This window comes from Triturus cristatus, chromosome 6, assembly GCF_964204655.1.
Source record: "Triturus cristatus chromosome 6, aTriCri1.1, whole genome shotgun sequence".
Lineage (NCBI taxonomy): Eukaryota > Metazoa > Chordata > Amphibia > Caudata > Salamandridae > Triturus > Triturus cristatus.
The window spans coordinates 1,839,617,760-1,839,632,189 of record NC_140589.1 but is presented as its reverse complement, the minus strand read 5'-3'; the positions used below and the strand labels follow the sequence as shown (position 1 = coordinate 1,839,632,189).

At 47.4% G+C, this 14,430-nt stretch overlaps 1 protein-coding gene across 5 annotated transcripts in view; it reads left to right on the top strand.

Moving 5' to 3' along the window:
• Positions 1–14,430, top strand: part of DNAJC5G (DnaJ heat shock protein family (Hsp40) member C5 gamma) — a 158,562-nt gene that overhangs the window by 109,483 nt on the left and 34,649 nt on the right. For all 5 annotated transcript variants that reach the window (XM_085613276.1, XM_085613279.1, XM_085613280.1 and 2 more), the window contains one exon: positions 6,167–6,380. In XM_085613276.1, coding sequence (XP_085469402.1) covers positions 6,167–6,380 — 214 coding nt within the window. The remainder of the gene's footprint in view (positions 1–6,166; positions 6,381–14,430) is intronic.

Here is a 14,430-nt window from a genome sequence, read left to right as displayed (position 1 = left end):
CACAGCCGCTCTCTGAAAGCTCTTCCTGGAAACTTCATTCCTCATGGCAATGACGTTGGTTCGCCACTTGAGTGAATTGCAAGCAATATCCATGCAGCAACCATACACCAGTTTCTTTCAGGACCAGCTGCAGCTTAGGATGAAAGCAGCATTCCTCTGAAAGGTTGTCTCTCCTTTCCACATAGGGCCGTATCGCCCTCCCAGCTTTCCTCACTCCACCTCATCCATCCAAACAAACAGGAAGAAGGACTCTGTTTGGATCCTAAGAGTTCAGAGTTTTTACAGTGATCACACCAAGGAACATTGGGTGGATGATCAGTTGTTTGTAGGGTTCACTGGGGGCAATGAAGGGAAAAGCTGTGCAGAAACTGATAATGTCTAGATGGATTGTTCTATGCATCAAACTCGGCTGAGAATGGGACAAGAAACAGCCGCCAGAAGCCCTACGGGGCCTAATCCATTCGTGCAAAGGCTGCCACTACTGCACTGGCTCATGGTGTGCCAGTGTTGGACATTTGAAGGCTGCTACGTGGACATTAACACGTTCACTAAGCATTACTACTTAGACCGCCAGGTGTGGTGGGAAGGGCGCTTTGCCTATTCTGTCCTGTGAGATTTCCTCGTTTGTCATTCCACAGACCCACCACCTATGGAGGTACTGCTTTGATATCTATTCAAAAGGCGAGGAATCCGGGGTTAGAAGTATCCATCAGAGCAACAAGTTACTTACCTTTGGTACTGCTCTTTTTGGTGGATATTCTGTCTAACTGCAGATTACCAACAGCCCACCCTCCTGCTCATTCTATGGAATGGATTTATGGAGTCCATACTAATAATAATATTCCAGTTTAGAGATCTGCAGTCTGGCACAATCATGCAGAGAAGATATCGCAAAGAAACTGACATCCACACGTGGAGGTGGCGGCTGCACTTGGAGGTGGCGGCTATGTAGGAGCCCAAAGTCACATTCGGGGCGGGACAGACTTGAGGCGGAGCTGCACAAAGCTGCCTACTGACATACGAGGGAACTGCTGAGAAAATTCTCTGGATCCAGTCTGGCACCTAATGGCATTCACCACGTGATTCCTCTGCTGCCAGAGGGACTATCCACCAGAAAGAGCGTTACCAAAGGTAAGTAGCCTTTCCTGGTTGACACCCATGTTCTATTCAGTATTGGGGTCTCCTTTCCCTGTTTTATTTTTTGTTTTAGAATAAAATGGTCATACGACCTATCGTGATCTTCTTGTCTCGTCAGAACTTCTATGAGCAGACCAAGAGATTATCTCATGTTTGCTACTAACCCTCTCTTGCTTGATGGTATATTCTTTTCTTTGTTCCGGTTAACCTCTGAATTCTCTGGTAGCTTTGGGTTCTCTTGGAACTCCCCAGTGCAGCATTGCCAGGCAGTGAAGGGGTGCGGATGTATGTTCACAGGGGGTTTCTGGGCCCTGGTCTTCCCAACTGTGGCTGTTGAACTGTAGAGCCATTTGGCTTTCAATAAATCAGTCCAAGCCTGACTATTCTGCTACTAGGAGACTATAAACTTCTACTGCACTTGACCATAACTCAGCAGTTCACTTAAGAGCCTGGAGGTCGAAACAGTGCGTTACCTGCATTTATAATTAAGTGAAAATAACGTGCAGCCATTTCCCCCTTTGTTTACATTCATACGAATTGTACTTCCTCATCCTTTGGGGTCCTTCTGTTGGTGAAGGGTGCTGATAGTAGTTCAGACACCCCGGCTTTGCTTTCCTTCTGGTTCCTTATGCATTACTCGTGCTGGGAGTTTCTGGGTTAGCGCAAAGCGGCATCTGTGTTTGGACGTCTCGGCATGCGATATAAAGGCTGATTGTCCGACCTGGAAAGTCCCAGTGTGTAAAATCTTATCCGCTGTGTCAACTGTTCCTCAAAGTATTGTTGGACAAAGCACTCTTTCTCAGTAAATGTTGTTACTTTGATATTTGAAGTTCCTTTTTTCCCCTGGGCTGGCATACAGTTGCAGCAGTCATACTGACAGACCCCTCTCCTTGATGGTCTGGAACCTGCACCCCTCCCCCACCGCGCCTTGAGGCCCTTACGGGTGAGTAGTCGCACTCAACAAATGCCTGATTCCTCATCGCTGTCCCTCCAATCATCTCTGAGGTGATGATCCTGGCCTCCAGGGTTAATCCGCATAGGCGCTTCGCCCCTCCTGCTGAAAGCTGGATTCATGTGGCACATACATAATCCTGGAGACCAACTATTACTATACATTCTCTGAGATTAATACTGGAATTGAAAAACACGAACTGTCCATCAGACAAAACCTTTGATTCAGTAGATTTACTTAAAGAAGGCCTGTCTGAATATTGGGATTTTCAATACGTGGGTCTGGCCCTTACATATTCATGTTCTGAACTACAGGCCTGTGGATGAGCCCAGTGCAGGACTGCTTGAGTGACAGAGGTGTGAAGGGCCAAAGGGATCCACAGGGTCAGGTCATGCAAGATCTGGTGCCCACGGCCACACATGCCCATAGTAACCACCCGTCTTCATCTGGGGTTCCCCCTCATGCAGACGCCTTGTGTCTTCAAGTCTGCTACCTGGGGTGGCTAGGAGCTCCTTGATCTTTTAGATCTTTCCACCGCACAAAAACATCATTATTGAAACCTTTTGCAGACCATTAGCAAAAGCCAAGTCATGCCCGGGATTCCTACTTCAATATAAGTCGGATACTGAGTAGATCTGCTGCTGTCACGCGCTCCTGAACGATAATCGAGGCTACACAAGTTGCTCGTCCTTAAAATGAAAATTGCAAACGAGTCTTGACATTGTCCCAACTTTCAATGACTTGTGGTCCGCATTCCCTCTGGCTGTGTGACAGAAACCGTGCTGCTATACTAACCAACTTGATTTAATGCGCGTAGCTCTCATAATTCCTTGTAGCCTTATTGCCAAAGGATTCTGCAAGTTTATACAGACGTACGTGAGAAGAGTAATTCTGAGTTTAGCCCGATTTCTTAGTGCAAAAATGTCTCCTCGCGTATAAACGTAGCGCAAGGATGCATTTTACACTAAGAAATAGCCCTAAATGCAACAGAACACCAATAGCTACCAGCCGTCGTACTTGGTAAATGTGCTCTTGGGGTAGAATATTCCCCCAACTTTCTCCCGACATTTAGCTCTATTTTATTGGCGTCCAAATGCACTTTTGCATCCAAAATTGATGCACTTTGCGCGATGAAACTGAGCTAAAAGCAGTAAAACCCAAATATCGAGCGCAAGCAGCTGCTTGCACTCACTAAATGTGTTCTAACATTGGGATGTTTTTCCTTTCGAATTACACAAGTAATCACAGAACTATTGGTAATTCTTCATCCAAGCATAACGCAGAATTACTCTGGCCTAATTGAATTCTGCCCTAGCCTCATCAGAAAACCCACAATATCCAAATCCTGGGCCACCGTATGCACCAGGCAAACCTTTCCTATTCACTATACTGCTGTCTAGTCCGTAAGGCCCAAGATTGTGGATCCTGGAGCTCGGATTTCAGGAAACTCTTGAACAGAAGGGGCATTCCAGACTCGCGATGGCCGCGACCGTAAAACATCAGCTGTTTGCACCCCCTGCCAGACCGAGCACTTCCCTCCTTGGAGCTCTTGTGTGAAACTGGACAGCCTCCTATTGCATTCTGCGCTGTAAAGACTACACCTACTACATTATGAAACTCCTAAATAATAAATGTGACCGTTCTGTTTAACATCTATCTATTACCTCATGCTTAAGTCCTGCAACATCGGATGGCACATGTATGTGACTTTAATACCCAGAGCAACCAAGGCCACCAGCTGTATTTAGAAACCGCCAAGATTCTGCCTTTGCACCAAAATTGGCTTAGGGCCAAGGCCGTGCCTTTGAGGTCTTGCAGAAGCTTCACCTTGTTGAGGATCATCCACTCCCCAGTCCACAGAAGCACCGCTCATCCCCCTCTTGGTTATCCGCGAGCAGTCGCAAGTCTAGTCGGCATCGATACTTCTCGCAGCACCACCATTGCCTGTGCAGGTGACCTGGATACTTCGGTAGCACCAGTGGGTTCTTTTCCTTAAACCGTGGAACTCGTGCTTGATGGGGATGTGACTCAGAGCTTTGAGTAGAATTAATGTTGGGGGGGAGGAGGGTTGGTGGTTGTGGGTTTTGAACTAGGAGATTAATGCAAATTGTGAGAGAGTAAAAAGTTGGTGCGGAAGAGGAAAGAGATGAGGTGTGAGCTATACAGCTGATGGAGAATTTCACAAATGTGGGGAGAAGAATGGAGTTATAAGCAAAGGAAGCCGCGTGAGCCAGACTCTGAAGACCACTTACCCTTCCAGTGACCTCAGCACTCATATATCCAGAATTATTATTATTTTTTAATATTAATAGTTTGAAACAGATACATTGTTATTCATGTGATACTGATAACCGGTATTGGTAAAACCAACTGGCGTGTATGTTCAGAGCTTGCTTCAGGGTGGTGCAAACAATTCCACGGCTCCAAGTTCGGGGGCACCCTGTTTTGAAATTTCTTATGGGATTAAAAGCACCTGCACAGAGTTCACTTTGTGTCCAGCAATTTTCTGGCCATAATAAAAATGTCAAGATAACTCTGGTGATTAATGTACCTGCTGGAAAAAGATGGAGTTTTGTCTAGTGGGAGTTTTGGCTCATAATAAAGTTGAGCAGAGGTTTAATATGCCTGCTGCGAAGAGCGTGTGCCATGCAGATGACAGAATTGTGTTTTATGGAGATAGCTCTGTGGGTTTCAGCTTTTGTTACTTAAATCCTTTTGCTTCTTGCAGTTCATAAGTTACAATTCTTATATAGCACAGTGAACTATAAACACCTACATCACCTAGTGTGCTACCTGCAAACTGCAAGGTATTAGTTGGAACTTTGTTTTCCCCCAGTTTTTCATTATCCTAATATTTCTAAAAAGGGTTTGTTTGGCTATGATTAATTCTCATTAGTCAAGCCAACCCCAAATCCTGTTATTTAAATCCCTGGTTTGTGCTTCTCCATATCGAGCATTCTTAAAATATACTGCCTACTAGTATGGATGACTTGTGACTCCTACACCTTGTAGTCCTCATTGTTTTATGTAGCATTTTCTATAGACTGACTTACACATCAGACAGACAATTAATCAAACGCGTGTGTTTGATATAAAGTGCTTGGACACCCTACTCTGGGATGAGTAGCACTATAAAATTAATGAAATGCATGTGAGAGAGGAGATATGGGTCACTGTTGGAGGGTGGTAGTGAGGGAATTTGTAGAGAAGGAAGTAATTGGTGGCGCCAGCCAAGATTGTTGCACTGGGCAGTACTGGTGCTAAAGCTGGACCAGGTTGTCTTGTATGTCTGTGTGCAGAGCATCAACCAAATGGGGGGGGGGGGGGGGGGGGCGAGGACTCTGGGGCGCGTTGCCGTAATTAATCCGCGCCTTTGAAGACTTGGACAGGCCGTTGGTAAACGACGGTTCCCGTTCCTGTCGCTAGGTGGCGGAGTAGGACCATATCTTGTGCTTTCTTTGTATGCACGAGCCTTTAAAGATGTTGCTTCACTTTACCGCCCCTGAAGTCCAGCTTTTTGCCTTACTTTCAGGCCCACCCCCTGTGCGTGTTACACAGGGGCGCAGAGCCTGGAGCATAAGGTACTTTTCACCCCTCTTCGGTTTCCTGAGCAATTCTCGGTTGAAAATCAAACCAGGACTCTGCTGCACCTTTTCCTCTCGTCTCGAGATTGAATATGGACCGGAATTTACCAGAAACTCACACATTAGAGGGATCTTTGGTACATTTCAGTTCCAGCTCATCCTGGTAGCCAGAGGACCCGCTGCTTGTGCGTATGGTCACTGGCCGCTTGGCTTCTCAGGTGCCCAGTTCAGAGCCTGTCCGCAATGACCATCACTTAGAAGTTGTATCCCAGCTCTGCATTACTCCCTCTGCCTAATCACATGAAAAGCCCCTCGGCAGTTTTCTCCTCCTGGTACCCTGTGTGGGAGTCTGCCAAGACAGTCTTTCGATCTGCACACCTCCTGGTTCACAGTTTACTCCCATAAGTCCCTGGAAGGTATTCTTCGCCCATGTGGATGGGTTCCAATAAAGTGTGGCATTGACTGTCCATTGCTTGGTTTCGTTTTTGTGTAGGAAGCTGGCGCTCAAGTACCACCCGGACAAAAACCCAGACAACCCCGAAGCAGCCGAGATGTTCAAGGAAATCAACAATGCCAACTCCACCCTGAACGACGACACCAAGCGGAAGATCTACGACGAGTACGGCTCCATGGGGCTCTACGTGTCCGAGCAGTTCGGCGAGGAGAGCGTCAAGTACTACTTCCTCATGTCCAAGTGCTGGTTCAAGGTGAGGCTCGGACGCCCAGGGCCGGGGTTCATGCCGCGGGGAAGAAAGGTTTGATGTGGGTCCTGATTTCAGAGGGTTCACCCAGTCACCTGCTCGATACTCGTTTAATTTTAGTTTGGCTGCATCGAGAGGTTTTTACTAGTCCCCATAGGACATGTCCACTAATGTTTTAGGTCGAGAATACTCGTCGTACGGCCCAGGGGCCACACGTGGCCCACTAGGCCCTTCCCCCGAGGCCCTCCTTGTGAGCATCCCATTGCTATCTGAAGCCTGAACCTGTGGGAGCAGCCACTTTCATGTCGGAGTGCCTCCCGGTTCTATTATCGACCTGTAAACATTCAGTTCAATACACGTAAAGGCCACTGCAGAAACCTACGGAAGAGGCAATTAACACATATCTAAGGCACTGTAGCATATCCTATTAGTGTGTTAAAAATGTTAATCATTTGCTTAATTTTGTATTTGTATTTGTATGTTTATTTATATAGCGCATATATACCAACAGGTGTCTTAGCGCATGACAGAAAAGAGGTTGCATTCAAGCCGGTACGGACAGTCCTGGTGGTGAATTACGTTAAAAGGTGTCTAATTCACCACCAGGACTGTAATTCAGGATTGCATTTCTAGGTGAACTTTTCTCAACTTATTTTCGCAGTTTTGTAAAACACACAAAGGGAGGAAACACCAAATATACAGAATTGTATGCTCTCAGTAGATTTCAGAAGAAAGCACACGTTTGTTGTTTTCAATCTTACTTTGCATCTATGGTTGCCTCCTCCCCACCCACCTTCCCACATCAATGCAACCCTCGGTCTAACCCTAAAACGGTACCTGTGACCCCTTAGTAAATATTTGTGAGTGCCTCTGTTCTAGGACTGCCAGTGATACAGACAAAATAGCCTTTTGCTGTTGATGTGCCCCGTTCGCTCACAAAAAGCCAATTGAGTTTCTGCTTTATGATTTGGTGCCACCTAGTGGAAGTTTCGTCGTATACCACCTTATTTCACTGTATGGAAGCGGGGGCTCTGAACTCTTTGTTTGGTCGAGTCTGGTAAGATGCAGATCTTGGTGATAGAGCAACTTAAACAGCAGTGTAAAAAAGAACATCTGACGGATAAATTAAAAAGCAAACCAGAACTGCGACAAAAAGACGCAGGTGGGCAATCTGAATGCACCACCAGGCATGCATGGGAGAGGGAGGGACACAACCAGGGAGGCAGATGAGCGACTGTACTCAAAAGTATTGATCAATCAAAGTTAGTAAATAATTGACTATATCTATCCTCTTATTGCCCTTTCTCACTTGGAGATAGGTCATGCATTCGTTTTGGTGACAGAGTTAGGCCTGCTTTGTGTCCATGTGCAATAGGGGTGCTCTGAGCTTTGGGTTGCTTAAGTTAACCTCTTTCATGAGGCATTTCTTCATTATTAGGTTTAAAACTGGTCTTTCAATTTGAATCACTTGTCGTACATGGATAGTCAACAGTGCTGTTACTTTACCACTGGAAATAACCCCACCTACTTGGAAGCCTCAAAATGCAAGCTTCCTACTTGTATATAAAGCTTTCCCAGCAAGTCCATTACTCGGTGCAGAACTCTCTGTGGCCCACGTGCCCTAATGGAGCGGAGGGAGAAGCAGACAGCGAATAGAATAAAACACAGCATCGATCATTGGATAATTCCACCTCTGATAACATTCTTTTACCCTGGAGGGGGAGTCTCTGAAGCGGTCAGTCACTGGCTCCTTCCTCTTTGTTCAGCACACCCCAAACCTCTCCTCAAATACTGCAACGTCAGCAAATGCTCCTGTGGATTCCACCTGCCTGAAAACCTGCAGTCCGCCCACATACTCCACTCCAAGTTTCACTGGAAGCTCACACATGCAGATGGGCCTCTGACCATCAGCTCCTGGTTCACTGTCAGCAATTCACGCTTTCTACGAAGTGTCTGGATGCAGATCTGGGAAGAACAGGAGTCTCGGGCTGCCCAGTGCAGTCTTTCTGTATATTGCGGCACGCAGCACACACTCACTTCCAAACAGTGGAGGTGAGAACCACTATCATCGTTCCACCTGTTGGGTTCTTCGCAGCATCCACATCTCGTTGGTTTCCTGCATGTTCCACTAGTTGCTGTGGCAGCTTTTCCAAAACATCTTTCAGTGTCTTCTAGATTATCCACCAAGGATTATGTAGACCTCGACTGGGGGTTTCGAGAACATGAAGGTCCCCCCTTCCTTCGGCTGTTTAGAAGGTCTAAGAGGGCATCCAGCTTCAGGATACTGCCCACCGCCCATGATGGTTAAAGGAAGAGTGCTCACCCACCCTTTAGCCAATCTCCCACAAGTCTCTGCTGCAGTCACACTGCATGTTGTCATTTACAAGTCCAGTTCACCGTTCTTCGTTCTACCATAGGGATCCTCTGTTGTGCATCGTTCTCCTCAAGCCCTGACTCAAGGTTTGTATTCTCTGGAGCCTTGCAGAGCACATCAGCAACCTGCTTTCCCCCGGCCATGTCGCTCCTCAGAAGGTTCCCTCTATAGGTTCCGGCTGTCCCTACCTGCCTGCAGCTCTTCTGGAGGTCAAGTCCTCAATGTACCTCTCTTTGTCTGCCATAGTGGAAGACTGTGCTGTAAACACCTTCATGCCTCTCTTTACTGCTGTGTTTTGGTTGGAGGCCTCCTCAACCTTACCCCACTGGGCTCCCACTTTTGGGGCTGCTCCTTTGGGAGCTTTGTATCTGCATCAGGCCAACTTGTACCTTCCTCTAGGTCATACTTTTTGATTCTGAGCCCCCGCCCCCCCCACACCAAAAAGGGTTTTAAGTTCCAACACTTTGTGGCGAGGATTCGGGGAGTTGGCCAAAAACACTACTCTTTATAATTGGGGTGCTGTGTGCCCCTTACACCCCTGAGCACCAAAGCAGCTGCAGTTGCTGCACCAAGATGCCGGCTACCTCCTCTTCTTTCACCACTTCCACACCATGGAACAGGCTGTCTGTCCCTTTCCAAAAAGAAACGAGCTCCCACATTTTGCCCCCCTTTGCGCAACGGTGCCCTTTCAAATGATGCTAGCAAGGACAATCCTCACCCATGCCCCCTTCTTTTAAAGTAAGGCATTTCTAGTTGTGATGCAGTGGGCGCCTTGGACCACCAAGGCCCCAGTGCCGCTGCTGCTGCTGCTTCATTGACAGCTACTGCCTCAGCCTTCCCTTTCACCCCCATCTCTCTGATGCCTAAACCAAGGTGTCTCCTCAGCTTCAGTTTTCCCCTCCCATAGGTTAGTGCTCTGAAGTCCAAAACCACACTGGCACTGCAAGGGCGCACTCGTCCCTTAATGCAAGAATAAAATAACTATACAACAGACATTATGTAGCTGCAGCACCAATCCTACCTTCAGCTCTGCGAAGCCTGATGCCTAAAGCAGGCTTTCTGCAACTGTGTGTAAAAAAACAAGAAATGGGTAAGACCCCAGGCCCTGATGGCCTGCCAGTCACTTCTATCGGGCTTTCTACCCACAGCTTCAAGATCACTTGCTACATCTTTTTAACAGCTTCACGGATATCTCTAGTCTTACCCCATCAATGTCTGAAGCTGAAGTAGTACTTATCCCTAAACCAGGTAAAGATCATTCTCTGCCTACCTCGTATCACCCCATTGCCCTTTTTAGGTCTCGGCTAGCGAAGGCTGCGCTTGCGCAGTCTCGCTCGCGAGATTTAATGACTTTGAGTGTCTTTGAGAAGAGGGGCTTGCTCCCGCCCCTCTTCTCTCCTGTTCTCCATTGGCTGGCCTCTTAAATGCAGGCCAGCCACTGGAGAAGAGGTCCAGTCACTCTAATCCTGCCCCGTCCTTTTCGGATCGGGGGGCGTGTTTTTTGCGAGAAGTCTCAGGGAGGAGACAACAGCAAAACACGCCCCCCAATCCGAAAATGCCACTGCCTTTCTCCGAGGCATTTCTTCTTGACCTCGGAGAAAGGCAGTGGTGTGCCTTTTGCTCTGCCTTCTTTTACTTTGGAGAATGCTGACAGGCAGCCACTGTTATTGAAACCCTGCATGAACTATTTAATTGCACATTTAACTGTCGGTGAGTGAAATTCGATATACGGAATTGATACGGCACCACGATTAGCGCTGAAAGCACTTTTTTTTCTTTTACTGCTTTGAGTTACTGCGGGCCTCGGCGTGTGAAACTGGATATGCCTTTATCAGGAGAAGCGCGTTGCTGAGATGCGTGCATGTTTTCATGGGGCCTGTGCCAAGTGAAGCGTGTGAGTGGATGTTTTCCTTGAGCGTATTGCCTAGGGAGAAGAGAACGCGAGCAGGTCATGTCAGCAGACGAGGGAGCGCAGGTCATCGAAAGTGTCAGTCTCAGTGTCGAGGACTTTTCACAATTTTGCAGATTTCGTAAACAATACAGGGTCCTGCCGCAGCTCTTTGGTGTGGCAGCCTGCTCCTTGAGAGCTACCGTTCAAAGTTTACTGACGGATCTCTAAACATGGCCGCTAACCTTTACACTACATAGCCCAAAAGGCTAAGGTGCTGGAGAGGACATTGCGCGTGCGCCTTCCCCTCGCCCCGCCTTCCCCCCGCACTCACCCCGCCTTCCCCCCGCCTTCCCCCCCTGCTTCCAAGTTTGGAACGTTGAGCCGACAGCCCCGGCCCATCAGGTAGCCACCGCAGCTCTGCAACTCCTCCTCCGCTTTGGGCACCAGGCTCTCCGGGCTGTGCAACGAGCCGTGCATCCGGACGTCACTAGCCCACGCGCCCAGTTCCAGCCGCCGGCCGGAAAAAGTGCAGTTGCAACAAGCCTGCCGCCTGCACCCCTCTCGCTCCCCCACCAGTGGCTCCCGGGGCTTTCTGCGCCCTTCCCCCAGTGCGCGCGGGCCAAGGGAAGATGTCTCAGCAGAGAGGAGCAGGCGGAGGTAAGGTGACTGTAAACGCAAAATATGTGATTGAGCCCATATATGCTTCGGTTTATATGTGGGGCGCAGCTTGCTGTATTTTGGTATTTGGTTGTGCATGAAAACAATCTCCCTTGTCCAAGTCCTTTGTAACTTCTAAGTATTCAGTCGATGTGTGATTTGCTAAATAATTGCAAAGCTGCAGTTTTTAGGGGCTTGCAACAATTGAGATTTAAACCCAGGCCAATAAATGCAAGCTGCGTAATTGTATTAGTTTGCGAGACAAATAACGATATTAGCAAGGTACCTTAAATGCTTTGGGGGCCGAGATACATCTGGTAAAACAAATAGGCCAACTGCTGAAACGTTTGACGCAGTGCATACATATTTCAGAATGTTTAGAGCTTGTATGGGTTGGATAACATTCTCTGACTTGTGCCATTATAATTCTCTTTAAAATGTAGGCAACCTGCATGTATTTGCATCACTTAAGACAGTGCATGCTTCTTTGAACGTGCATACGTCTGCAATAGCCTACTAGGGAATTGACTTTTTGGACTTGTTGAAATAAATGCGTGTGTTTTTGCTCAGCACAAATGTAAACATTTTTGAAAATCTGACTATGCAAGTCAGTGCGCTCCCGTACATGTATGGTGCAGAACCGTGATGTTTCTCTGCAGGGCTGCACCCAGCGGAAGTAGTGCTGCTTGCTAAAATGAAGGGCTGTATTGTTCTTCACTACTTAATTGTTGTACTTGCACTGCCGGCTGGCGAAATCACTTTATATTGTACAAATAAGTCATCTATAGCTCAAAGACACTCGGTTACTCTCGAGCCAGGTTCTCCCCAAATACCAACTCATGCTTGCATTCAAAGGCATGCTGCTTAGTGACCCGAGCTGAGGGGTGCTACGGGATTTTAATCGCTTGCCAAACATTGTATTCACTGTCCAACATTTATGAGGTGGTGTCTTCTGGTGCCCTTGTCAGCAATCGTTTTGTTTGTGATTTTTAATGGCTTTGTTTAAAACTTTGTGGTTCGGCTGGCTTTAACCAGCGGCTGAAAGGAGTGTCAGCACTTCTATCCGTTGACTGCATTTTAACTAAAACGAACTTTATTCGGGTTCTGATTGTTCCGTAGTTCTCAGTGTGTGTGTGAATATGGGACGGCTAGGCAACTGGAGACCGGCTTCCAAACTTGCGTGGTAGTCATGTCTAATAAATGACGTTGATAATCGAGTGCAGTGCGTTCCGACAACTGATCATGTGTTAAAAGCAGTTCGGGTTTTATGCATGATAAGCTTGTAGGCTGCCACAACCGATTTTCTGCATAGAATTGCTTTTTTTTTATTCTCGTATCCTACCACTAGGAGACCACTGACCGTACTTCTGCGGCAGAATGCAGTATTAGTGCCGGCCTTTAAATCTGCAGCAATGACCGGGGTAGGCCAAGATAAAGAGGCAGGAAGAGGAGTTGGCCTAACGGCTTAGGCGATCGACCTCGGACCTGGGGAACTGGGTTCGAGTCACGGCAGTGACGCTGAACAGCCTGTGATTCTGGGCAAATCACTTAATCTTCCCCGTGCCTAACAAAGAATGATTGTGTGTCCTAATGTAACGTAACAGGTGCTATGTAAGGCGCTCTGATACCTGATTGGATTCGGGTCAAGTTCGCGCTATATAAAAACTCAGCAAAAATACAAAAGGGTCCCTGGTATCTAAAAGAAAGTTTTTGGCTGACATGGAGGTGTGAGAACATAAGGGAAACACGAGGCAGACTGATTCACTCTTGCACTGTCAGGGCACCAACTACCAAGTGTTTTACGCTCGACCTCGCATATGGAAGGTGGCAGACTGGCTTGGGTCAGAGCCATAACCAGACTGGGACGTGGGACATGAACCCCCTTTCAAAATTCTACTTTCCTCAACCCTGCAGAATAGGTGGAATCTGGGACGTTGCAAAATCCCTTAGTTACTGCTCAGGCGCAAGCTTTTCCACTTCCTTGGTAATAGGCTGCATTTGTTCAGCACTAGGCAGTAACCCACCTTAAAAAGAACAAGCATTTACAATGCAACGGTCTCAGGATTGTTAACGTTAGAGCTATTGGCATTGCTCATGACATTGATTTTGTTTATGTTTTTGTTTTTAAAACATGTAGAGAAACGTCAGTTATTTACAATGTCAATAGCTTAATCAGTGTGTGTGTAGGTGGCTCTGTGTGTGGGTGCAAATGAAATAGGTCTCGCATTTGAGAGTGATTAAGCTATTGACATTGTAAATAACAATGGCGTTTTTTTAAATGTCTTAAAAACATAAACAAAAATAATGTCATGAGCAATGCCAATAGCTCTAACTTTACCAATGCCGAGACCATTGCATTGTAAATGCTTGTTAAATACTGATACCAAGATTTACATGAAAATCCTGGCGAGTCGTTTGGAGCTTCACTTCACGGGTCTTATCCGTCCTGACCAGGTGGGGTTTATCCGTGATCGCCAGGGGGCAGACAACATCCACCGGATGGCCCATTTTGTGGAATAAGCCTGACTTAGGAATATCCCTGCTTGTCTGGTGTCCCTTAACGCAGAGTAAGCCTTCGATCGGGGGGATTGGCGATTCCTTGAAGTCCTACGGAAGGTGGGGTTGGGCCCTGTGATGATTTCTAAATCGATGGCGCCCTATGCGCGACCCACTAATCTCATTTGTCTCAATGGGCGTCTCACTGCTCACATTCCATTCTTCTGGGGCACTAGGCAGGGCTGCCCGCTTTCCCCCTTATAGTTTGCCATGGTGGTCGAGCCTCTGGCCATTGCCATTCGCTGTGGTCAGACTAGCCAGGGTATCCTTATGGGAGGCTACGAACATAAGGTCTCCATTTTTGCTGATAACATCCTTCTCTACCTCTCTTCCCCGTCCACTTCCCTTCCAGTGTTAGCTACTCTCCTGTGGTCCTTTGAAGACGCGTCAGGTTATCGGATTAATCTTGCCAAGTCTCATGCCCTTAATCTTACTCTTCAGGCCTCGGAGGTCCTGGAGTTGCGTGATCTGATCCGGTGCAGTGGTCTGACAAGTCGATACGGTATCTGGGACTGTACTTGATGCTCTCGCTTTCGACATGGACTTCAACTAACTGGCCTAGATATAGAGGCGTCATC